General features: G+C 40.3%; 2 protein-coding genes across 5 annotated transcripts in view; one reads left to right on the top strand and one right to left on the bottom strand.

Moving 5' to 3' along the window:
• LOC143735469 (uncharacterized) overlaps positions 1-27,041 on the bottom strand; it is a 204,678-nt gene that overhangs the window by 61,670 nt on the left and 115,967 nt on the right. The gene's annotated exons all lie outside the window — the stretch shown is intronic.
• Positions 1-27,041, top strand: part of LOC143735405 (uncharacterized) — a 77,916-nt gene that overhangs the window by 14,917 nt on the left and 35,958 nt on the right. For 2 of the 4 annotated variants that reach the window (XR_013203167.1, XM_077225521.1), the window contains 7 exons: positions 659-709; positions 1,211-1,525; positions 16,231-16,536; positions 20,699-21,007; positions 22,813-23,106; positions 23,808-24,122; positions 25,109-25,229. Coding sequence is in view for 3 of the 4 variants with exons in the window: in XM_077225521.1 (XP_077081636.1) it covers positions 659-709; positions 1,211-1,525; positions 16,231-16,536; positions 20,699-21,007; positions 22,813-23,106; positions 23,808-24,122; positions 25,109-25,206 (1,688 nt within the window). In the remaining variant the exon portion in view is untranslated. Of the gene's footprint in view, positions 1-658; positions 710-1,210; positions 1,526-16,230; positions 16,537-20,698; positions 21,008-22,812; positions 23,107-23,807; positions 24,123-25,108; positions 25,987-27,041 lie in introns of those variants that run through there. The other 2 variants (XM_077225524.1, XM_077225523.1) reach the window with 1 other exon arrangement.

Below are 27,041 nucleotides of genomic sequence, written 5' to 3'. Positions count from 1 at the left end.
AAGATATGCTGTTGTTTTTGAATCACAGTTGATTTTTCCATACTTGCTCAAGCTGTAGTTGTTGTCTGTGTTGCAGGCTGTTGCATTGTTTGGGGAGCATTGAAAGGAGGGGTGCGTTTGATTGGGTGTCGATTTTTCAAATATGAATGGTATTTCTCAGAAATCGCTTACTGCACCTTTAAATGAATAGCTGACCCAAAAATACAAATTATATATTCACCCTCATGTCATTTCAATGTTATTTTTTTTCTATGGAACACCAAAGGATAGATTTTGATTAATCTTCTTTTGTGTCCCACAGAAGAAATTCAAACATATTTGGAATGACATTTGGTCAAGTAAATGATGACACAATTTTTAGGTGACATTTTTAGGTGATAGTTTTTTTTTTATTAATTATGTAACATTAACAGTATGGTGAAAATATATACTTAAACACTGCTAATATTATTTAATATTAAAAATGTATACATGACCATTAAACTATATACTGTAGATGGATACATTTTTCATGTATTGTTAATTCACATTAATGAGAGCTAATGTTAACACATACAACGTTACTGTAAATTCTTGATTATTAAAAGCACATTTGCTGAACCAAACATTATCATCATCTTCAAACTCACTTAAAATCTTCTCATTTCCCTGTTTCTAGCCACTGATGTGAAAGATGAAGAAACGATCCCTAAACAGCAAAGTAAAACCTGTAAGTATTTCAACTCTTTAAAAAAAAGTACCATTAAAATGAGTGTACTCCCGAGATTCTTATTTCTTATAAGATTTTATCAAATTCATTGAGACAATGAAATGGAGAAATTTTAAAGCATATATAGGTGGAAAATATATATTTTCTAGAAAACTATTTTACAGAAGTTAAAGGATAAAATGAAAGTAAAAACTTTTTAGATGATATTCACCCTCTTTTGTGCTTTGATTAGTTATTAATAGAATAATTATTAAAATTAATAGAGTAGATAATTTGATAGGATGAATAAATAATATATTCAAAGAATTTAAGGGTACGGGTTTACATAATATTAAAATAACATGGGAAATTTTAATAGACAATAAAATAACAGAAGGAGATTGGAAAGAAAAGAAAATTTAAGTTACAGTTATTAAGGCAATAACAACATTTTAGAGAAGGCAAGAATCCCCAGTTTTAAAAAACTCCTAATTTCTCTGTTTTTATGTGCTGTTGTGACAGATGAAGACAAGACCGTATCAGTAAAGGAGGGAGAATCTGTCTCTCTGAAGACTGATGCTGAAATACAAAAAGATGATCAGGTACGATGGATGTTTGGAGCTCAAGAGAATCTCATAGCTGAAATCAAAGGAGAGACCAGAGAAATCTCTACATATCATGGTGCTGATGGGAGATTCAGAGACAGACTGAGTCTGGATGAGAAGACTGGATCTCTGATCATCACAAACACCACAGCTGAACACATTGGAGTCTATAAGCTACAGACCAGCAGCAGCAGAGGGACGTCGTATCAAAGATTCATTGTTACTGTCAAAAGTGAGTAGCTCAAGGTTTTCAGTATAATAATGATCACATGTCTTTATTGGCACTTATTTAAGACATTTAAGCTTGATAAATTACTGTAAAATTGACAGATTGATTTTTTCATCTGTTTAGTTGATTTGTGTATAGCACATCTGTTTTACAAATCTCTTTAACATTGCGTGGAAGTCGGGTATAGTGCCCAAGGAGTGGCAGCCTGGGGTGGTGGTTCCCCTGTTCAAAAAGGGGGACCAGAGAGTGTGTGCCAATTACAGGGGTATCACACTTCTCAGCCTCCCTGGTAGAGTCTACTCCAAGGTGCTGGAAAGGAGGGTTCGGCCGATAGTCGAACCTCGGATTTGAAGAGGAACAATACGGTTTTCGTTCTGGCCGTGGAACAACGGACCAGCTCTTTACTCTCACAAGGATCCTGGAGTGGGCTTGGGAGTATGCCCATCCAGTCTACATGTGTTTTGTAGATCTGGATAAAGCGTTTGACCGGGTCCCCCGGGTGATCCTGTGGGAGATGCTGCGGGATAGTAATGGGCAATACAAAATTGGCCTACGATAGAGATTTTAATTCTATTGCTCTATCGCGATAATGCATGTTGACGCAATCTACCCGCAAAATTTAGAGCCACGAGCTGCAACTGGCTTCAACGCATCATCGTATTCGTCATCTTGAGTAGGCCTAAACATGGCTGAAATCGAAACAGAGGAGCTGGTGAAAAAGACCGGTGCGACATCCATTATTTGGACTTGGTTCGGATTTAAGCCTTCCGACGAGCAGTCTATCTCTGCTGTGCTGCACGCGCTGAATTAGTGACAGAGCATGGTTCATGGTCAAAATGAACACGGATTGATATGAAAATATAGTAATCTCTCCTTAAATGCATTTAATTAAATTATACTACTATTTTTCACAGTCATTTTCTTTTTACATTTAAGCTCGGGGCAAGGAAAACTACACAGTAACGCTACCTCAACAACGTGACATAATGGATGCACTTCTTCGTGGAGGTGGAAAAACAAAGGTTTTTTTGAGACTGCAATATTTCTTGTAAAAAAGATTTAAATGCAAAAGAAAAGATATGAGAGAGCTGTTTTTGTCAATTGTGTTAAATCTTAAAATAAATGTATAAATGTTTTGCCACTTGCTTGAGCAAGTAATAATAATAAGTTTAAGTTTAAACGTGAATTCTTGTGAAAGAGTTTAGACGTATTACTAGGCTACTGTCTGTGTACAAATAGAATCGCAATGCTGAAACTTTTATATTATTTTATAAAAAAATGGTCAGGGGATCTCTGGATAATCCGTAATACGTTTGTAATTATAAAACGAAAATACCGTTTTTTTGTTTCAAAACGAAAAACCAAATAACCGTTTTTGGTGTAGGAATCAAAAAACGAAAAACCAATTAAAAACGGCCCATTTTTCGTTTTTGACGATCATTTTATCGTTATTACTTTTTGAACAAAGAATTAAGAGAGTCTTTGAACTTCAGTCAATTTGTTTTTCGTTTATAAACCAAAAACGGAAGTCACGTGGTCTATTCCTTTTTTGGAAGCGAAAGTAACCGGTAACGCTTTCAAAATAAAAGTAGGCTAACTATAGTTAGCGAGGTGATTGTAGACTAAACCTGAACTAATATAACGTTTTTTAGTACAACTAAAGTAGCACTGGGTGTGAAAAAAACACTTTAGTTAACTTAAATAAAAAAATTAAACTAATAAAATAATAACTCTGGCTGTTAGGGAGAATTAAACATTTGTAAGACCATTGGTGACCTGTAACTTCAGATTAAGACACGTGAACTCATTTTATATGTAGCTTAGGATAGCAGGTAGCCTATTTATTTACAAGTTTCTATTATTTAATTCATATTTTAGTTTTGTAACATATTTATGCCGGAGGAACGAGTGGTTTGCTGCTTTGTCCTGCCAGTCCAGCATTTATTTGAAGAGAGAGTGATTGTAGGTGACTGGGGCCAGTCTTAATACTATCATCAGTCCTTAAACCCTACACACAGTGCACAGGATCACATCCTCCAGGTATTGGGTCATATCTGGAAGGTCCTGAGATGAGTACCAGGGAGAAAAACTAAATGATTTAACTTCACTTTTATTTTACTTTACAAAAGTACCAAGAGTACAGAGCACTGCCTTTCCCTGGTGGTTAATCAAACAGAATTAAACCCCAAAAAGCACTAAAAGATCTGAAAGTCCCACAGCTAGAGATCATTTTTGACTGAGTAATGCTAGGTTTCACACACAAGTAGGTCTACATAACTAATGAGAACTAACAGCTGCATAACAAATATTTCATCTACTTAACTAACAAAATAAGTAGGCTATATTACACTGGAGAAAAATGCAAAAGAAAATAAAAAGTATACAACTTTATAGATTTGTTTTGGAAGAGTTTTGTTTTGACACAGAAGGGGTAACAGTAGATGGTGGAAGCTGAGAGTGTTTAGCAGCTATAGTGCCATAGAAAGAGGAGCTGGAAGGCAGGTGAAGTTCTGCACACCCTTCAAACTCAGTGATTAGCTTCTGTTGGTAGCAGTGCTTGCCTTCTCTTCTCTTGATATAAACACAAGTCAAAAGGTCAAACGCTTGTTGCCTGTTGTCCCACAGAAAGAGTCAGTACACAGAAGGGGGTAGAGAGACCTCTGCTGGTTGAGCTTCCACATAGCAAGAAGGGCTATAAATATGTTACAAAACTAAAATGTGAATTAAATAATAGAAACTTATAAATAAATAGGCTACCTGCTATCCTAAGCTACATATAAAATGAGTTCACGTGTCTTAATCTGAAGTTACAGGTCACCAATGGTCTTACAAATGTTTAATTCTCCCTAACAGCCAGAGTTATTATTTTATTAGTTTAAATTTTTAATTCAGTTAACTAAAGTGTTTTTTTCACACCCAGTGCTACTTTAGTTGTACTAAAAAAAAGTTACATTAGTTCAGTTTTAGTCTACAATCACCTCGCTAACTATAGTTAGCCTACTTTTATTTTGAAAGTGTTACCGGTTACTTTCGCTTCCAAAAAAGGAATAGACCACGTGACTTCCGTTTTTGGTTTATAAACGAAAAACAAATTGACTGAAGTTCAAAGACTCTCTTAATTCTTTGTTCAAAAAGGCTCTCTTCATTCTTTGTTCAAAAAGGAATAACGATAAAATGATCGCCAAAAACGAAAAACGGGCCGTTTTTAATTGGTTTTTCGTTTTTTGATTCCTACACCAAAAACGGTTATTTGGTTTTTCGTTTTGAAACAAAACACTGAAAAACGACTCGGTTACTAACGTAACCTCGGTTCCCTGAGAGGAGGGAACGAGTATTGCGTAAGTAGCTTACGCTATTGGAAAACTCCTTTTCTCGAGAATATTGAAGTCTTTATGTAAGACGCTTTGCAGCTGCACAGCTGACCGCAATGAACGAAGGAAGCTCGGTCATTGGCTGTGCTGCGGCAACTTGCTCGAACCAATGACGGGGCGACTCTGAATGCGCGACCAATGAGCGCGCTTCGCGCCCGCGCGCGTCAGAGCCCGCCGAGATGGGCGTGGCCAAGAGCTATTTATTGGGCGCCCCGTCATGAGAGTTCTTTAGGGTAAAACGACTGAAGCGAACTAACCAAGCACAAGCACGGCAGCTTAGGCAATACTCGTTCCCTCTCAGGGAACCGAGGTTACGTTAGTAACCGAGTCGTTCCCTTTCGAGAGGTCTCTCCTATTGCGTAAGTAGCTTACGCTATGGGAACACCATGCAAAACGCTGTGCGTGCTGAACTTCGCCTTATGATAGTCAGAGGCAGGTGCCTGAGCTGAAAAGCAAAGTTATCATCCAACTAGCTGGCAGAGGCGAGCTTTATATGTGGGAAAAATACAGAGCGGCTAGAAGGCGCTCAGTGTGACACAAGCACATACATAATCTAGATACGAACTCGTAGTTCAACTAGTATCATGCTGATAGTACATTGGAATGCAATGTCGGGACCTGTAGGTTGTAGAACCTGATAAATGTGGACGGTGAGGCCCAGCCTGCCGCCGCACAAATATCGGTATCCCGCTCGACCATGCCCAGGAAGAAGCCACACTCCTGGTGGAGTGTGCTTTGACTCCACAGGGGCATTGAAGTCCCTTAGCTTCATAAGCCAGCGCTATAGCCTCAACTATCCAGTGAGAGATTCTCTGCTTTGAAACGGCGGAACCTTTCGTACGGCCGCCAAAGCATACAAACAGTTGTTCTGTCTGTCTGAATAGGGCAGAACGCTCCAAATACACTCTGAGAGCCCTAACGGGGCAGAGTAGATTAGCGTCGTGTTCGTCTGCTGGAGACGATATTGCAGTTAGGGAGATAACCTGTGCTCTGAAGGGAGTGGTGAGCACTTTAGGAATATACCCATGTTTCGGTCTAAGGACGACCCTGCAGTCGTTAGGTCTGAATTCTAGGCAGGTAGCGCTTGTCGAAAGCGCGTGCAGGTCGCCCACTCTCTTGACCGAGGCGAGTGCCAGCAAGAGCGCAGTCTTGAGCGAGAGCTGTTTAAGGTGCACGGTTCGGAGTGGTCCGAACGGGGGCCCTTTAAGAGCGTCTAGGACAGTAGCTAGGTCCCAGATCGGCACTGAGGGGGGCGTGAAGGGTTCATCCTCCTAGCGCCCCTTAGGAAACAAATAATTAGGTCGTTTCTTCCCAAGGGACGTTCCATTACAGGGTCGTGTGACGCTGTGATGGCCGCCACATATACTTTGAGCGTGGAGGGGGTGCGGCCCGCCTCCAGAAGCCCTTGTAGAAAAGCGAGTACGTTCGTAATCTCGCATGTCTCAGGGTTCAGGCCCTTGGCATTACACCAGTCACTGAACACTTTCCATTTCTGGGCATATAAGCGTCTCGTGGAGGGCGCCCGCGTCTCAGCGATGGTTTTTAGCGCTCCGCTCGTGAGGTTCCTGGGAACCCGTTGAGGGGCCATGCATGAAGGGCCCACAGATCGGGGCGGGGATGAAATATCATCCCGCTGGCCTGACTGAGGATGTCTGGCCTCAGTGGAATCGGCCGTGGTGCAGATTGCATTTGCATCAGATCTGGAAACCATGTTTGGTTCTTCCAGAGTGGGGCTATCAGAAGCACTGCGTTTTTCTCCTCTCTGACCCGACTGATGACCTGTGGCAGCATCGCGATCGGGGGAAAGGCATATAAGGGGCGGCTCGGCCAGCTCTGGGCGAGCGCGTCCGTGCTCTTCGTGAAGAAAAGAGAGCAGTGCGCGTTCTCCTTGGAGGCGAAGAGATCGATCTCCGCTTTGCCAAAGGTTTTCCATAACCATTGAATCATCAGCGGGTTGAGAGCCCATTCTCCTGGGAGAATCTTGTCTCTGGATAGCATGTCTGCCCCCTGGTTCAGGGCGCCTGGCACATGCGCTGCTCTCAGCGAGCGCAAGTTGTGCTGGGACCATAAAATGAGTCTCCTGGCCATTGAATGCATGGAGCTCGACCTGAGTCCACCCTGGCGATTTATGTACGACACTACCGTCATGTTGTCCGTTCGGACCAGGACGTGTTCGTTTTTTAGATGTGGAAGCAGGGCTCTGAGAGCCAAAGCGACCGCTTTCATCTCCAGACAGTTTATGTGTAGGCGCTTCTCCGGGTTTGACCAAAAGCCGGAGACAGGCCTTCCCTCGTAAAGGGCCCCCCAACCTATTTTGGAGGCATCTGTCGTTATCATCTTTCTCCTTGTGTTCACACCCAGACTCACGCCTGACTGGTACCAGTCGGCGGCTTTCCAGTGCGTCAGGGCTTTTATACAGCTGTGGTTCACTCTGATTAAAAAGTGGCCCGAACGCCACGCGTGAGTAGGGACGCGGCTCTTGAGCCAGCGTTGGAGAGGGCGCATATGCAACAATCCTATCTGGAGTACGGCCGATGCTGAGGCCATGAGACCGAGCATCCTCTGAAACCGCTTGACGGGGGCGCGCGCGCCCGCCCTGAATGATGTTGCAAGGCGCCGGATGGTGAGCGCGCGCTCTGATGAGAGACGCGCTGTCATTTGCATCGAGTCTAGAACTATTCCCAGGAAAGAAATCCTCTGGCTGGGAGATAGTATGCTTTTTGCAAAATTGATTCTTAGACCCAGGCATTCTAAATGGCTGATAATCCAAGATCGGTGTGTTATTAACTGACTCTCTGATTGTGCTAGGACCAGCCAATCGTCGAGATAATTCAGTATTCGCACTCCCCTTCGTCTCAAGGGGGAAAGTGCTGCGTCCATACATTTCGTGAATGTACGGGGAGCCAGGGACAGGCCGAACAGAAGTACTGTGTACTGGTAAGACTGTCCCTCGAAAGCGAATCTCAGAAACGGCCTGTGATGAGGCGCTATTGGAATGTGAAAGTAAGCATCTTTCAGATCCACTGAGAGAAACCAATCTCCTGGGCGTACTTGCGCGAGGATATGCTTGGTTGTTAACATTCTGAACGAGCGAATCATTAGTGCTTTGTTCAGGTGTCTGAGATCTAGGATGGGGCGGAGACCACCATCCTTTTTCGGGACGAGAAAATAGCGGCTGTAAAAACCTGCCTCGCTCATAGAGGGGGGAACAGTTTCCACAGCGCCCTTTTCTATTAGTTTGCGCACCTCGGTGCGTAGAACCTGTGAACACTCCTTTCTCACTTTCGTCTCGACCACAGTCGTAAAACGTGGTGGTCTGCGAACGAACTGGAGCGAGTATCCGTCCTTTACTATATTCAATACCAATTTCGGCATATCTGGAATGTTTTCCCATGCCGCTGCGTGTACAGATATGGGCTGAATACAGGCTAGGGGCGGGCCGCTGTGACGTAGGGACCCGGCCAGCGAATCGCCTGAGCTCGTAGCTCTCAGAGGCGCGGGCGCGCGCTGAGCAGCTGAGTGAATGGGCGCGTGTGTGCTTACAACAGCGCGCGCTATGTCTGTAAAACTCGCAGCCTGAGCTGGGGTTGTGTTTGACACTGTAAGGACAGTGTTTATAAGTGGGGGTGCATAAACAGTGGTAGGCACACGCGTCACTTTTATAATGTTTCCCGCTTTTACTGGGGATGAATTCATAACTGTGTGAACAGTGCTTGTGTGTAGTGGTGCGTACATGACCGTAGGCACGTGATCTACATTCATGGGGCGCGCAGCCTGAGCTGGGAATGAATTTGGCACTGTTTTGACAGTATCTGGGAATGCACACTTTGTGGACATGTGAACCCTTAGTGACACAGGCAGAAAAAGACTCTTTTTGTGTTTTCTGTGCGTCGCCGTAAAAACGGCGTTTGTTTGCAGGTGAGCGAGCTCTGTGACTGGCCCATTGACTGCTGTATGGACATTTCCAGCCGCCTGTAAGGGGACTGGGTAATGTTTGAGCTTTTGCAGAGAGAGTGGTCCGGCTTTTGCGAGACACGCACTCTCTCTTCTCATTCCTGTGGCTAGGACGGCTTTCGAGGCTCAGGGTTCAGCACAATCTTGGGCCGAGGACCCCGTCGCTCAGGAGGCGGCTTGCGGTTGTGGGAGCGCAAGCGGCGTCGAGCGTCAGCATGAGGCGCGGGCCGAGAGGCGGTGGGAGCTGTTCTAGCCCGCTGCGGCTGTGGCGGTCTCTGTCTGCTCCGCGATGAGCTTGAGCGCTTGGGCAGGAAATGGCGCATAGCTTGTGAAGCATTCTGGGCCTCAGTGAAGCGTTCGGCAAAACCTTTAACCGCCGGTCCAAACAGCCCGCTGGTGGAGATAGGCGCGTCGAGAAACGGCGCCTTATCCGCGTCCTTCATCTCCGTCAGAGACAGCCACAGATGGCGCTCGAGAACAGTCAAATTAGCCATGGCGCGGCCAATAGACTGGGCGGTGGCCTTCGTGGCTCGCAGAGCTATATCAGTTGCGCTGCGTAGGTCCTTAAAGGCTTCGGGTTCGGGGCCAGACTCGTCCATAGAGCGGAGAAGCTTAGCTTGGAACACTTGAAGTACCGCCATTGAGTGAAGCGCTGATGCAGCTTGGCCGGCGGCGGCGTAGGCGCGACCAAGATGGACTCTAGGGTGCTAGAGTCCATCTTGGTGGGCTCTGACGCGCGCGGGCGCGAAGCGCGCTCATTGGTCGCGCATTCAGAGTCGCCCCGTCATTGGTTCGAGCAAGTTGCTCCCGCGCCACATACCACCGCAACACCCACTGCATGCACTACACACAGAGTATGTGTGAAACAGGCGTGCACTAAAGGAAATAAACCCAATGTAAAGGTTTGAAATATTGAGAAGAGCAATGGCTTACACTAATAACTATCTAACATTATTCAAAGCAATTAGTTCCATTTGCAGTGTCATTGTAAGCTCAGCTACACAGTTCAATAAATCCACTTCAGAAACGTAGTTGAAATAAAAGAAGAAAATCTATGGCGGCAAATCAATGCCAATAATAACCGAGCGCACAACTGATGTTGGCGCGCGCGGTAAATGACTTTCGCGAGAGAATAACAGATCTACACGCGAGGAAACGGGAACTTGCGAGCTCATTCATACTCTGCGCGCGCTCATGACATCTCCTCTGCACGCAATACAAGCCCTCCCCCGCGCACATGATCATTCCACACGCTCTCGCGCTTGATCTGCTCTCGCCTGTTGCTTTCGCTCGCTGGAACAATTTTATTTTTGACAGTCGAGGGGCGGGACTTCCTGTTTTAATAACCTCAAATGTCATTGGTTACTTCCCATTTTCCGGAAGTCAGTTGTGATTGGACGCCTGTCCAATGACTCGTAATTCACTTGATTTGAGACATCACTTTATTTGTTTTTTATTGTGGTTTATTAATGTGTAATGTGATTTAATGCATTGTTAATGTAGAATATGTTCTTACCAGATACTTTATTAACAGAAAGTCTTACTAGTGATTGCATTGTGTTGTTAAGAGATATTTACAGACTGTAACAACGCATTTACATGGTTATTAGGATTGTAAATCTACCAAAATTCTTATGCATTTTTACATAATATAAATGGTTCATTATATTTTATATTAAATGTAAAAGGGGTTCGTGCTTCGTAAGTTAAGATACAGTACACAGCATTAATTATAGACCGAATACAGATGAACAATATTAAACCCAGCAAATTATTAAACCCATCTTAAATCCAGCAAAGTAGCTATTACAACATTATATAGTGATCTTAATCATCTAACTTTTTGTAAGCTACATTGTATTTGCCTCATTACCATGAAAAGAAAGAGACAGAAAAGAGATACGCTAGAATCAGTGAACGTACATTAATATACTGACGAAATTAGCAGGGTTTGGGATTAATTAACATCATGTCGGTTTAAAAGCACGACATACCTTTAAAATGTTATTAGTTTTATTATAAAACTAATGCAATTCTATTAATGCAACTAATGCAAATCTATTTACATATATAAGTGAGGCATGGAATACATCTTCCTGGCTGGATCACTGTATATGTACAGCAGATGCACATGCTTCCCTAGATAAACTTGAAATATTATATGACTTCGCTACAACTGACCACATACCAATTGCAATTATGCTAAATGTTGAAAGTTTACCTGAGTTGACTAAATGTGTACATTCTGAACGAAAAAGTAAATTAGACTGGGCAAGACTCACAGCAAATGATCTTTTGAGATATAAATCATTGACAGAGAAGAGGTTGAGCAAGATAGAAGTGCCAAATGAGACTGTTGTGTGTGATAATGCTGGTTGTAAGAATCCTAAGCACAAGTACAATCTATGTAAGATGTATGATGAAATAGTGGGTTGCTTAGATGATGCCAGTAGACCTTTTTGCCAAAAAAGGGTTAAAAAATATAATTTTAAGGCCGGATGGAATGATTATGTCTCTGAACTGCATCTGCAGGCCAGAGTTGCATTCAAACACTGGGTCTTAACAGGTAAAGTTAGGTATGGCCCAGAATTTGAGGATAAGAAATTGGCAAATGCTAAATTTAAATACGCTCTGCGATATATAAAAAGGAACGAGCTGTCCATGAGAGCAAACTCAATGGCCAAGAACCTTCAGCAAAATAATGTTTACGAATTTTGGAAAGAAGTTAATGCTATCAATAACAGGAAAATGCCTATGCCGAATAGCATGGATGGGGCTGTTGGGGCTGAGGATATTCTGAACTTGTGGAGAAAATATTATGAAGGTCTTTTTAATTGTGTTGAGAGGAAGGAATTTCAAGTTGGTCATGTATCAAATGATCTAGGTATGATTATTACACCGGATGAGGTTAAGTACGCTATCGAGAAACTGGCCGATAATAAAGCTGCTGGTCCAGACCGAATAACAGCTGAACATTTGAAACACGCTAACTCTAGGATCTCAGTGTTACTTGCTTTGTGTTTTACAGGCTTTTTATTTCATGGAGTGTTACCCGATTCCATGATGACAGTCTTATTAGTGCCTGTTATTAAAGATAAAACGGGTAAAATAACTGGGACAGAAAATTATAGGCCAATTGCTTTGGCAAGTGTCCTCTCTAAAATATTTGAACAAATCATCATGGATAGGATTAAAGAATATTTAATAACTACGGATAATCAATTCGGCTTTAAAAGTAACCATGGCACTGATCTATGCATATATTCGTTAAAAGAAGTAGCTAGTAAGTTTAATGCTCATAATTCCACAGTTTTTATGTGTTTCTTAGATGCTTCGAAGGCGTTTGATCGAGTTAATCATACTAAGGTATTTACAAAATTGCAAGAAAGAGGGGTCTCCCCATATATGATAAGAATTTTATATTTTTGGTACATACATCAAACTCTAAAAGTGCAATGGGGTGATAATGTATCGGAGCCGTTTTATACGACGAATGGGGTTCGCCGGGGGGGTTATTGTCACCCCTTCTTTTTAATTTATATGTGGATGGTCTTTCAGTGGAATTAAATGAGTGTAAGACTGGATGCCTGATAGGTGATAGTATCATTAATCATTTGATGTATGCTGACGATATTGTTATTATGTCTCCGTACAGTGCAGGCTTACAACAATTGCTTCGAATTTGTTCAAGCTATGGTATGAAGCATGTTAAATATTTCAATATTCAATTCAATATTAAAAAGAGTGTTATCATGATTGTTAAAGCCAAAGAAGACCATAAACTAAATGTTCCTTCTTTTTATTTAGATGACCAAGTTTTAAATGTAGTAAATAAAGTAAAATACCTAGGGCACATCATTAAAAATGATTTAAATGATGATGATGATGTGCAGCGCCAGTGCTGTAAACTGTATGGGCAGGCTAATATGCTAGCTCATAAATTTTGTATGTGTACAGATGAGGTTAAAATAACTCTATTTAGGGCATATTGTACTTCTTTATATACAGCCCACCTTTGGTGTAAATACTCAAAAGCAAAGATGAGAAAGCTTCAGGTGGCATTCAATGATGCACTTAGAATTTTGCTTAAGCACCCAAGGTGGTCAAGTGCAAGCCAAATGTTTGTGGTTAATAATGTGCCTACGTTGAATGCTGTGTTAAGAAAATGTATGTATAATTTTATATGTAGATTGAGTGTTTCAAAAAATAGTATTATTAGGGTCCTAAATGGCATTGCATTGAGTGATACAAGGTATTTTTCTTGTTTTTGGAAGCATTGGAAAGAAAGCTTGTATGTCTTTTAAATTGTGTTTGGTTGTTTATATATGTTGTATGTTTATATGGACCCATGGGTCTGAAATAAAGAAATAATAATAATAATAATAAATATTACATACTGAATTGGTCGATGTGTCTCAGGAGTCTTCTTTATTATGTTGGCTTGAGAAAGCCAGCATATATTTAAACATTATTAGTATTTATTATTATTATTGTTGTGAGAAATTGACTCCGCCTAGAACTTTAATGCTTCACCAAACTTGGCTCATACCTTCAGACTGGTTAGACTCGCTTATCTCTTTTCTAACTGGTCAGACTTACTTACCCAAAAAATCCCATTGATTTGCGTAATCTGAGCAATGAAGGCCGTAATACTTAATGCTGTCCACTAGAGGGGGCGACAGGATAATAAATCTTTTCTACTCTCTTTCCCTGTTTGCATAAGTTTAAATGACAAATACATGCATGAATTTCAAAAACAGTGCGGTTTTGTTTGCATGTGTTGTGAGAACAACTTAATAAGAAAAAGTATGAGGCAAGCACACAGCATAAATGATTACAACCCAGCTGAACATAACATAGCCTATCTTAAAAAAAATAAAAGGCATTCATGCTGCCAGAACCAGAAAATATAATAAACCACTCAAAAATGACATAATAGTAATACACAGGATGAAAACAAAAAGCTTACACACCAACTCTTTCTTATTGATATAAACAATTAATTTATCTTTTATTCAAAGCCCTTATTATATTTACAACTATTTAATGGACATTTTTTACTTTTTAAATTCTGAGGTTCTCAGCTCCAATTTAATTTTGGTTGGATAAACGTAAATAGCTGTTGGGGGTATAGTGGTAATGTAGTGGTGAACTACAGCAAATATGACTTTGCATTCACATTTTTCTCCAATTTCTTTTAGATATTTTAGATAGTGTTATAAATACAAAATGTAAAAATACATATGAATTTTGATAGATTTACAATGCTAATAACCATGGAAATGCGTTGTTACAGTCTGTAAATATCTCTTAACAACACAATGCAATCACTAGTAAGACTTTCTGTTAATAAAGTATCTGGTTAGAATATATTCTACATTAACAATGCATTAAATCACATTACACATCAATAAACCACAATAAAAGACAAATTAAGTGATGTCTCAAGTCAAGTGAATTAGCCTACGAGTCATTGGACAGGCGTCCAATCACAACTGACTTCCGGAAAATGGGAAGTAACCAATGACATTTGAGGTTATTAAAACAGGAAGTCCCGCCCCTCAACTGTCAAAATAAAATTGTTAGAGCGAGCAAAAGCAGCAGGCGAGAGCAGATCAAGCGCGAGAGCGTGTGGAATGATCATGCGTGCGCGCGAGAGCGTGTGGAATGATCATGCGCGCGCGCGAGGGCTTGTATTGCGTGCAGAGGAGATGTCATGAGCGCGCGCAGAGTATGAATGAGCTCGCGAGTTCCCGTTTCCTCGCGTGTAGATCTGTTATTCTCTCGCGAAAGTCATTTACCGCGCGCGCCAACATCAGTTGTGCGCTAGGTTATTATTGGCATTGATTTGCCGCCATAAAAATCTCAGGTTTTTATTCCTTGGTTTCCGATTTACAAAAGAAAATGTGAGCTGAATAATACAATTACTGTGATTGCTAATAAAATAAAAGATTCTTAATAGAAATAGCTATAAGTTAACAGTTAGCAGGTTAGAAAACCGTCACATAATAAGAATCAACGTAATGTAGTCGGAGATGGCCTGTTCTTAAAGAGGCAGTACACTGTTTTTACCAATCTACAATGCTTTTAACATTTTTAACCATTACATGAACTTCTAAATGAAATGATTTACCTTTTTAATATTAATTCTTATTCACATTACTATGAATTATACTTTGGCCTCTACACCCAATACTTTAAGCTTTTTCTTTGTTAAAGTCTCTGCAGCTATAGTGTACTTGAATTTTAGTACAGTTTTGCATAATAAATGTTTTCAACTACGTACGTTTCTTTAAAAAAGAAATACATTTAGCAGTTTGGCTTTCCTTATGGTCTATCTAACCTGTTCTGAAATGATTCTATTATAATTTATATATTTATCGCAAGAGGCTGCAATGTATATTGCAATATGGATTTTTGGCCATATCGCCCATCCCTACTGCGGGTGTATGGGGTGAGGGAATACCTGTACATCCAAAGCAAGAGCTGTGTCTGAGTACTCGGCAGTAAGTCGGACTCTTTCCAGGTGAGGGTTGGCCTTCGCCAGGGCTGCGCTTTGTCACCAATCTTGTCTGTGATATTCATGGACAGGATGTCAAGGCGTAGTCGTGGTTAGGAGGGGTTGCGGTTCGGTGGGCTTAGGATCTCGTCACTGCTTTTTGCGGATGATGTGGTCCTGATGGCATCATCGGCCCGTGACCTTCAGCTCTCACTGGATCGGTTTGCATAAAACTGCAAATGTAGTTATTTGGACAGGCCTTATGTAACTTGTGTCGCTCTAGCGGTTGAAGCATACAGTATAACTACAAGTTACTTGAGGAACATTGGGTCTTATTCACTAGCAATTGCGTACACTATTCGTATTTATACAAACTTCTCACGAAAAATGTCCTCCTAATTCACAAAACAAATAGCTACACATACTCATATATTTTTCCATGGTCCAATTCTAGATCCTTATTGGACAACTATTTTTGCTCATGAATAAAATGTCTTAAGTTTGTTTGGTTCAGAGACTCCTCAATATCAAGTTTGGAAGTTAAGCCAGTTTTAAAATGGATTGAGAAAAGAATATGTATATTTTACGAATACTCCTAGATGCTGATAAGTAAAAAATGCCACGACACTTGCAGAATGGTTACAGACAGTGAGGGAGATTTACGTGATAACACACAGATTGAAACTAAGAATAAGTCCGTTTACTGAGCTAAGTAAACCTTTAATGAAGGGACTGGGCGAGATGTGGGGGTAATGTTTTCGAGGATGTATTTTTCTGTACTATAGTTGTTGACTTTAAATAGACTGGCTGGTTACATTTCTCAAACTTTATCTAATAGAAACATTTTCTTTGTATTTTTCTCTTTTTATGTCTCACAAATTAAGTCGCATTGATATCATTGGTGGAGGGAGAACCGGTCACTTTATACCCTGATACTGAAATACAGAAAGATGATCTGATAGTGTGGATGTTTGGAGATGAAGACACTCTCATAGCTCAAATGACCGGAAAGAACAGAGAAACATATGAAGGTACTGATGGGAGATTCAGAGACAGACTGAAGCTGGACAAGAGGACTGGATCTCTGACCATCAAGAGCACGAGAACTGAACACTCTGGACTTTACAAGCTACAGATGAGCAGCAGCAACAGAGGAACCACAAACAAGAGATTCAAAGTTGCCATAAATTGTGAGTAGTTTATTTTGTTTATTTATCTTTGTGTGATTCATCGAAATGAACACAACTGCATTTTAATAGTTAAAGTGCAAATTGAATTACTGTTATGTGTTATTCATTTTGTATTTTCCTCAATTTATTAAATGTTATAGTGTACAAAATGATGAATTGATGCAGTATACGAAATTACTGGCCCAGTTAATCATAAATAGCCAAAACATTATGAGCCCTGAAGGTGTCCTGCAGCACCAAGACATTAGCAGCAGATCCCTCAAGTCCTGTAGTTTGTGTGGTGGAGCTGGCGTGGGTCAAATTGTTGGTTCAACACATCCCACAGAAGCTCATTGGATTGAGATCTGGGGGCGCTTTACAGAAAGATCCTAACTTTAAAATCCTATGTTATCGGTTTGGTAACCATTGCATTTTCAGATAAGACCTCATTGAGGACAAAAACAATTATAAAATTACATTTCTTAAGTGCGTAATTTTATCTTAACTACGGATAGGAAAAGGGTATTACAGAAGCATCTTAACTCCACATAAAAATTCCTAAAAATCGTCTTAACTTTAGGACAACCCCAATGGTGTCCTAACTTCAAAAGCCAACTGTAAAAATCACATAATAATAGCCCTGTCTGAGAATGGTGTCACATTTATTAATGATACAAGATGAAGAACAGCGATGTTTGATGGTGAAAATACTTTGTGAACACCCAAATGGTGTTCTGCACTTTGACAACAAAACTCTGACAAATAATTACAGACTCCTATGTAAGGAACTCAGCTTTTTGGAAATATTAATAATCAATAATATCTTGTTATTATTAATTATAAATATTTGGGTCAGTTAATTGGATTAACTTGATGTGGCTGAATTAATATTACAATCAATTAATCCGTTCGTCAAACGAACTCTTTTGATTATTAATTTATTCTAAGAAAAGGGTATCTTCCATGGCCCCAGAAGAATAATTATTTCTTCGCATATACAGTACTTTGAGCCAGTAGCAAAAACCGTGATCATAAAGTGACATTGTATTGCAAACAAAGCAGAACCAAATACAAATTATATACAAGTTTTATTAACTAAATATAGATATTTATATGAATATAAATAAACTAAACAACATACACACATGAATACATAAATAGGTTAATGATAGGATGAAATTGGAAACTGGAAGAGGGTCTATGAGAAGAACCATCAGAATTTCATTTTCACATTTCATTGAATTGAATACTTGCATTTGCAATGGGAACAATTCTTGAAGTTGTTGAAAATTGAAGTCGTTGATGGTTCCGGCAGTGTCAAGGGGGGGGTTTCCCCGTATCACCCGAGACAGTGTTTGCGGCAGGATGGAAAACCAAGAAAGGGCGGTCACTGTTGCCTGCCTCTGATATAGTCTGAAAAAGAACCAACCCCTAAGGTTTGAATTAACCTATGAGTAAGGTGACATGTCCAAGAGGGGAAGCGGCTCTTAGTTGATTTATGGTCTTTGACCCCAGCGTGCTTAGACTGTTCATTCAAGCTCAAATAGACATAACAAATTCACATTGCATTCTAAGAGAAGGTGATGTACATCAAAGTATGTGTCATTAAATGAGGATTAATTAGGTAGGAAGAATGATACAGGTGAGGTTATATTGACCGTTGGGTGGTTGTGCAACCACATACACCCCACTCAAACATACCATGTTGTTATACCTAATAGTACACGAGACAGTAAATCATCACAGTTTCTGTGAGGCATGTTCCTTCATAGATCAGAGTAATACCGAAAAGTTTATTTGATTAAAGATTGTCTCTCTCTCTTAAGCATGTGGCGCATGTGGCCACATTCCTTTGAGGTCGTAAAAGTCTGTTATCAGTCTTAAAGTGTTCTGTAACCGGACACCCGGCTGACAAAGTAACTTCATTTGTGAGGTTAGTTTTGGGGGAGAGTTTCATAGACCTTTATATTGATTAAATATAGTGAATATGAATAATTAGTGTGTGTCTGAATGGTCCAGACCCTACACCTATGAAATAAAAGAATTAGGCTTTGCCTTTCTACCAAGCTTATCAAAATTTCACTTAATGAAAAGCACCACTTATTTTGTTCCTCCATTCTCCAGTTTTTCCGTTTTACATCACAGCTGTTTGCGCGTTGTTGGTTGCTTAGTAAAAGACCTGAGAGTTGATTACGGAACTTGATGGAGGGGTTTAAGATTTCCTAACTACAAATCTACTTACAAATCCTGTATTTTTAAGATAGGATAAGAATCTTAAAACAACTTAATATTTTCTTAATACGAATTAATTGTCAGATCTTAACTTAAGACATAAGATAGAAAGTTTCTGTAATACGCCCCCTGGTGAATTTGTAGGCCAGGGAAACACCTTGAACTCTTCAGCATGTTGTCATTAAGGGTATACCTGGTCTGTAACAATGTTTAGGTTGGTGGGACATGTCAAATTTACGGCCACATGAGTGGCAGGGTCCAGGGTTTCACAGCAGAATATTTCCCAGAGCATCACTCCCTCCACCAGCGTGTAATCGTCCCACAGTTCATTCTGGTGCTGTCACTTTTGAATCTTTTCATAATTCCTAGAACTATTGGTGGAAGTTCCCGGTTTTTGGCGTGTTTGCACCGCAGGGACTAGGAACGATTTTAGTTCTAGGAACTCTTTTGGAGGAACTAATTTGGCTCCTACTTAAGATTCGTTCTAAACCAGCACAATAGGAACTATCAGTGACGTTAGTGTACACCGATTGGCCGAACGCACGCACAGCACCAGCACCCACCATTTAAAAAACAACAACATGTAAACACAGATTATAGCCTATATATTTACTCCAGATACTAACTGTACGAACATGGAAAACAGTGATAGATGGGCCTCTCAACCTTTACGCCGAGGAGAAAATCCAACCCGACATTAAGCGGACCAAGCCAAATGTGATTATGTATTTCTGCTCAGCTAGCAACACTGGTCATCAACCACACGGCAAATAATGCTAATAACTTTTCATTAGTGTCTAAACAGTTCTGTCTAATAACGTATTAGACAGGACTGTTAGACAGATCATAAACCAATGAACATGGAGAATGCAAGCACTGTGTGCTCAGGCTCTGGCACTCTCAGCGCCGTCAAAGTAAAAGTCCGCTGCGCCGTCAAAATAAATCACAACAACATGCGCGGCTTACGTCACTTCAGAGTTCCTATTGGCGATGCGAATGCAACCAGGAAAACACTCCTAGTTGTCTGGGAAAGACCCTGGCGGCTGGTTCCTAGAACTATCCGGTGCGAAAGCCCCTATTGGCACACTGATTCGTCTGCAGCTACGCCGCAGAGTGTGTTGTGAACTTTTTCTTTGTAGAAAAGTTAGAAGCTCAGACCAGGAGACGGTGGAAGTTTTCCAAGCAGAAGTTCTTTATTGCTTGTCGTTGCTGCAGTCATTCCAACATCGTCTGACTTCTTGAGTCAAACATTGTAATACATTATAAGAGGGAGGGATTACATTGTGATGGTGGAAACTCGTATACAGGTTTAGAAACTTGTATTAAAAGAGAAAGGGAAAAACTTATTCAAACCCTGAGACTTCAGAACAGGAGTGACAGGACTCTCTCTTGCTAAGACAAAAGCTCGCAAAAGTCTCCAAGAGTTTCATTAACATGTTTCATTTAACTTACAATAGAAAGAAAAACCCGTCTGACAGCTGTATATAGAGACACAGAATAAGACAGGAGTTTCGTGCTCCACAGCTGAATGCTAAATTCAATTTACAGAACTTTCTCAGTTTATATATGAAACTAAATTAAACAATTGACAAAGTTGTATTCCTTCAAGTGCGATACACTGTGTGTTGTGTTTGCTTTACCATCTAATCTATCCAGACCTTAATATGTGGGTTTGTTAAGAGATGATCGAAGATATTTGCTTCACCTGTGACTGGTCATTTATGTTTTGGCTCATAAGTGTACGTTGTCTTTGTTAGAATTAATTTTTTTTTTTTGTAGTTTGTTCTTACCAAAAGCAGTACACACACACACACACACACACACACACACACACACACACACACACACACACACACACACACACACACACACACATCCTCAATGAGGCTTTACTTACACACGTACATAATCTCTTAATTTCTCTGTTTCTATTTGCTACCATGATATAAAGTGAAGAAAGTGTCAGCCAAGGAGGGAGAGTCTGTCACTCTAAAGACTAATGCTGTAATACGGAGAAAAGATGAGTTGCTGTGGCTGTTTGGAGATGAAAACACTCTCATAGCTGAAATCAAAGGAGGGATTGGAAAGATCTCCACATTTGGCGTTGCTGATAGCAGATTCAGAGACAGACTGCAGCTGGACGAGAAGACTGGATCACTGATCATCACAAACATCACAACTGAACACGCAGGAGTTTATACTCTGAAGATCATCAGCAGTAAATTGACCAAAATCAAGAGATGCAATGTTACTGTCAGAGGTGAGTATCTCAAGTCTTTCTTTTTTATTTGATTTGTTAATTTGAACCAAACCCTGAGTGTGAACACACACTAAGATTAAAGTTTGGAGAGACCTAATTAAACCTAATTAAATACTTTAAAATTATTAATTGTTTGAGGTAAGGGGAGTGTCAGGGTTCTGTCACTTCTGTCTAATATATTTCTTGGGTTTGTGACAGAGCCCTGACACTCCTGTTTTGTCTTGTCTGTGTGCCTTTTTTTATGTGCTTTAATGTCATATTTTATCTTGTGCTGTGTAGCAGCTTGTTTATCACTGGCTGTGTGCTTTCATGTTGTCATGTTTTGTGTGAACACATGGCTTATGAGTGTTCTCATCGGCTGCATGTTCATGTCTAGTTTTGTGTTAGCACATGGCTTGTGATTTGTTTTACTGGCCATGTGCTTGTGTTTTAGTCATGTTTGGTGCGAGCACATGGCTTGCACTTGAGTCCTCGCCACTTCCACCTGACCCAAACACGGAGGGAAAAAAATCTTTTACATGAAAATAAACATAGCATTTAAAATGTTTAATCTTCTAATATTTCTATCAGTGTCTCTAGGTGTATAGTTGGTAGCTCTGTCCTGCCGGAGGCTCTTTTTTCGTGACAGGACCTCACATAGCTGGCAGCCAGGTTTGAACTATCTGGGCTCTCCTAGCAGGACTGGGAGTTTGTCCAAATTTGATTTCTGATGGAAGTTTTTCTGGTGAGATGTCTAAAAGATTCTCTGTGCAGTGAGGGCACAGCCGCTCTTCCCTCGGCAGCCGTGTGTGTGTGTGTGTGTGTGTGTGTGTGTGTATGCAGTGAGGGCACAGCCACTCTTCCCTCGGCGGCCGTGTGTGTGTGTGTGTGTGTGTGCGTGCGCAGTGAGGGCACAGCCACTCTTCCCTCGGCAGCCGTGTGTGTGTGTGTGTGTGTGTGTGTGTGTGTGTGTGTGTGTGTGTGTGTGTGTGTGTGTGTGTGTGTGCGCGCAGTGAGGGCACAGGTGCTATTCCTTCGGCAGCCGTGTGTGTGTGTGTGTGTGTGTGTGTGTGCTCCTTCATCAGCCAGGTCTGTCTGTGTCTGGCTGTCTCTATGCTCAGACTTACTCCTCGTCCTCCAGTTATTATTTTTACAATCATCATCATCATCATTATTATTTTCATCAATATGTTTTTATTTATTATTATTTATTTTTAAATTTGTATTTTGTCTGTTGTATCTGTAAGATGTTCCTCTGTTAAGATATTTACACACACACACACACACACACACACACACACACACACACACACACACACACACACACACACACACACACACACACACACACACACACACACACACGTTGGCTGTTATGTATGTTTTGTGTGTTTATGTTTATGTATGTGGCCTTGCTGTTTTTTTGTTGTATCAGTCACCTGTAAGTATTTGATTGCATAATAAAATATATATATATTATTATTTTTTTTTAACTTTTTTAAAATCTCCCACTGAACTGCATTGTCAAAAAAACAGTTCTGTTGCTGCCTTACCTCCATGAGTATTTCATTCAGTCATTATTTAGAGCAGAATTCTGTAAATAAAGCAACATTTTACAGTCTTCCTGTAAAAGTAATGGTCGTTGATGCAGCAAACTGAGACAGTAATATGTAAAGTTCATTTTCAAGCTGATTTTAAATCCCTATCTGAATAATCTTTGCGGAGTACTGTCAAACTATGATGTTCACATGCAAACGCACTTGCATAATGGAAACCTTTTCTCTGTATTTCTCCTGTTCTTTGTTCTGCTGTCACAACTGTGACAGTGTTGAAGACAATAGGGATGAGGGGAAAGAATGTGACTCTAAATCCTGATACTGAAGTACAGAGAGATGATCTGATCCTGTGGATGTTTGGAGATCAAGACAATCTCATCGCTCAACTGACCGGAGAGACCGGAGAGACGACATTTGCTGCAGACGAGAGATTCAGAGACAAACTGAAGCTGAACAAGAACTCTGGATCTCTGAGCATCAGTGACATCACATCTGGACCTTATAATCTACAGATCATCAGCAGCAAGAGGACGTCATACAGGAAATTCAGAGTTTTCAAGCCTTGTGAGTCTTTCGTTTTCCTTTTAGTACTATTGCTAAAGAAATAATGAGCAAAATGTATACAGTATGTCTCCTTGCACCAAATTAAATTAAAACATGAAAAGCTTTGCAAAAACAACTGAACGAACCAATCAACAACAAATTTGATTATCTGTTAATCCGGTCTGCGTAAAGTGAACAGAAATAATTCACAAATGACGACACTTTACAGTAGTAAAGTGATAGCAACGTATTTCTACAGACAAAAGGCATCAGAAACACACTGGAGGACATGGAGTGAGATCCTGCAGGAAAAGTAAACAAGCCAAGAATTCTTTATCAAGTATTTCAGACAAACTAATACTTTAACACGTCTTTGCCTTTCCCTGTCAGTTGCTTTGACAGATGTGTGCATCTGTTAAATGTTTCATACATATTTTTTCAGCACATAACTTACATTTTAGGGTTATATCATTATCTGTAAATTTGAGAACGTCACTCGAGTATTTCCATTTCCAAAAAAGTTTCAATGAACGAGCGGTTTGCGTACATGCACATCAAGAAGATGGAGCGCAGTAGTTCATTTTCTGAATTTGGATTGTACAGAATAGTATAATTATTAAATACAATAAATTTAGACTATATCCAGTGATATTACACGGTCACGTTCAACTGAGGTCTCATGTCAGTGTCTGTACGAGTATTTTTCTCTGTTTGTTCTCCAGGTGAGTCCGGTCCCAAGACAGTGTCAGTGATGGCGGGAGAATGTTTAGTTTTAATCACTGATTTTAAGGTAGAAAGAGATGAGAAAGTGGAGTGGAGATTTGAAGATAAAATTCTCACAACTGGAATGAATGGAGACATCAGTAAGACTTTTTACAGTGGTGATGTGAGATTCAGAGGCAGACTGGAGCTTCACCATCAAACTGGATCTCTCACCATCAAAGACACCAGAACCAGCGACACTGGAGTTTATCATCTAAATCTCTGCAGCAGAGGCGGAAAGAACATTAGCTGGGAATTCAGTGTTACTGTCAGTGGTGAGTAACTCTTCCAATATGACTTTTATTAGTTAAAGTGACTTAAGCCATTTATTTGGAAAAATATACATTTTGTCATTGTTTACTTGCTCTCATGTTGTGCGAAACTTAACTTTATTTCTTCTGTGGAAGTATCTTTCTGCTTTGAAGACTAAAATTTCATAATCTAATATTGTTTTTAGCATTATTATTACTTTTTATTAATATTCATAATCAGTGGTATTATGTATCTGTATTATTACTTTTTATATACATTCACAAAATACGATTATTACAAATGATTATGAATCATAGTGTTCTTGAATACATATGTGGGTGAGAGAGACTTTGGGTGACTTTTGAGTGTGTTTGGGAAGAGCTAGACGCAGAGTTTATGAAGTTTCCACCAGGATTGGATATACATTACCAGAGGAACATATGGTTCCTAACATTGGAATGTATGTGTTCCTATGGTAATGTAGTTTTGTTTTGGCCAGTAGTATAATAACCGAGCCTCTTTGTCCAGAGGACAGGGAAAGATGACAGAGATGCTGGAATGAAGACCTTTGTTTGGTCCATTGTCACTCCCTCCTATGTCTTACATAATTTGGTCAAATAAATAAGAGATCTCTTGGGAAAATAACTGGTGTCTGTGTCCCCTGAATTAAACAACAAAAGGGGAAAAGCATGATTTTTAAATCTACAGCTTTATTCCAAATTATGAAGTAGATTCTACCATTTAGTGTCAGTCTCCAGAAAGGACCAAGAATTCCATATGCACTAAATTCCAATTCTATTAAAGTCAAATGTTACTTGGTGTGAGATGTAGATCATTATTCACTCAAGTAAGTAAGACTAAGTTCACAAATCGTGTTAATTTGTTAGAAAAGAACAAGCGCTCGAACAAGACTGAACTTGGTCCTTTGTAATTTTATGGTAAATTCTTGTCATTAGTTTTGATGTCTGATTACAGATCTTCCTTTTTTTTAAATGTTTTTGTTTTTCAGATTCTAGAGGAAACCGAATGAATAATTCAGCAATTGTACTGATGAATGGGGAGGTTCCTGATGGAGTAAATATGCAGCAGGCCACGAGTCCAGTTTGATGAGAAGACACTTTTGTGCTTGGGTGGGTGTTGGAGAAAACGTATGTGTAACAGTATAATGGATTCGTGCACTAGCTCTTAACCCTTTGAAATAATTCTAGGATGGTAGTATTAGCATGAAGAATACGACAGAATGACCTCTAGTTCAGGATGGGGAATGGTCTCCTATTTTTCCCTATTATAATACGGTCTACGGTCCTCTTGGCTGCATATGTACTAGTGGTAAGCTAGCCAGAAACTGACCATATGTGGACTTGTTATACAATGTATCGTATTCCTATATGATGGAAGGTATGTTCTCTTATTGGTTAACACTGTGTAACTCCCCTCATATTCTTACTATATATACTTAGACAAAGTGCAAGTAAAATTGAGAAACTTTCTCCCTCAGCGCTGGGTCATTGTTCATTCAACTACTAATTGTGAGGACTGAAATGAGGCACAGTTGAACCGGAAATCTAACCTAACCTAACCCTTAAAGACAGAAACAGCCGCATGTGGTGTAAAATAACTATTGTTCTCAAATGTTTTAACTTTTGAACTGCTAATCCAATCTGTATGTTTTAAAAAAGTCTTGTAAAGGAGATTCGTTGAAGAGTAAACGTGATTGCTTCATCAAGTTTTGATCATCATTGATTTGTCAAAGAAACACGTACGGTTTGTTCCTCTGAGCCAAACATGAACAATTGTTGATGCTTAGTCTCACCCCCATCCCCAGATTGGTTTTAACTATCATCTACTCACCCAATAAACATAAGTTTTGGTCTTCTGCACCACCAATTAGCATCTTTATTTGGACATTTTAACTGCACTGTCTGACACAGCATAACACAAATCAAAAACAATTATACAATTGCTTTACACATCGAATGAGGCACTGAAATGTATCTTTTCAAACGAGTCGCTACACAATGACCCAGTGGAATTGACCTTTTGCAGGGAGTTTGATTGACAGGCGATCTGACCAATCATAATCCGCCGAAGCCGCCATTTTGTCCGATAAAGCAGTCAGGAGAGTTTGTAGATTAACGTTAGAGGATTTGTAACTAAAGGGGGTGGGTCTTTGCGAACGGTCAATTGTGTCCAATAGAGTTAACTGGCGCACCCAAGAGTCCCGTTTCTAAATGTAAATATTACTTGTATAGTTTGTGAAAATATTTTACAATTGTTTGTATTTTTGTTGCACAAGACAGTTTTCACAAGTGTTTACACTACTATATATATATATATATATATATATATATATATATATACAGAGCGGGTCCGAGCCTTTTGGGGGGCCCTAAGCAGAATTTGATTTCCTCCCACTATGCGAAGTCACCTGTGCTTGACGATTATTGACACAAATGTCACGCAATATGATACATTATAATGATTTCCATTACATGAGAGTAGATGTTAAAACTTCATGCTGATTTGTACTCTGCTTTCGCCAAGATAACCAACACTAAGATGTAGCTTTACAGTAACCTATGCTTCACCCATTTACACTTCTGGTGGTGTGACTCCCCTTCTGTCCGGCGTTAACGACTGCAGTGTACTTGGCGCGTCAGCACACACGACGGCTGCAACTACAGTGTGGTCTCCCTAGAGGACCAGCCCGACAACCGTCTGGATTGAGCCAAGTAGGGGACATCTCTAGGGTGTTCAAGTGGGCACCTTCCATCCTTAGTGTTTCGTCGACTAGCCCACGACACCTCAAGAGAACTCGACAGTGACTCTGGCGTCCCAGAGTCACCCCCCTCCGTCCCCTACTCAACTCAGCCCAGCTTACTGACCTCTACATCCCTCCTGCTGCTGAGACCTAACCACAATCTCACAATCTCTCCGCAACC

Source organism: Siphateles boraxobius, unplaced genomic scaffold, assembly GCF_051911475.1.
Source record: "Siphateles boraxobius isolate OS27281-9 unplaced genomic scaffold, OSU_SipBor_1 13, whole genome shotgun sequence".
In the NCBI taxonomy this organism is placed as follows: Eukaryota; Metazoa; Chordata; class Actinopteri; order Cypriniformes; family Leuciscidae; genus Siphateles; species Siphateles boraxobius.
The sequence above is the reverse complement of the archived record's forward strand: the minus strand, read 5'-3'. Positions and strand labels throughout refer to the sequence as shown.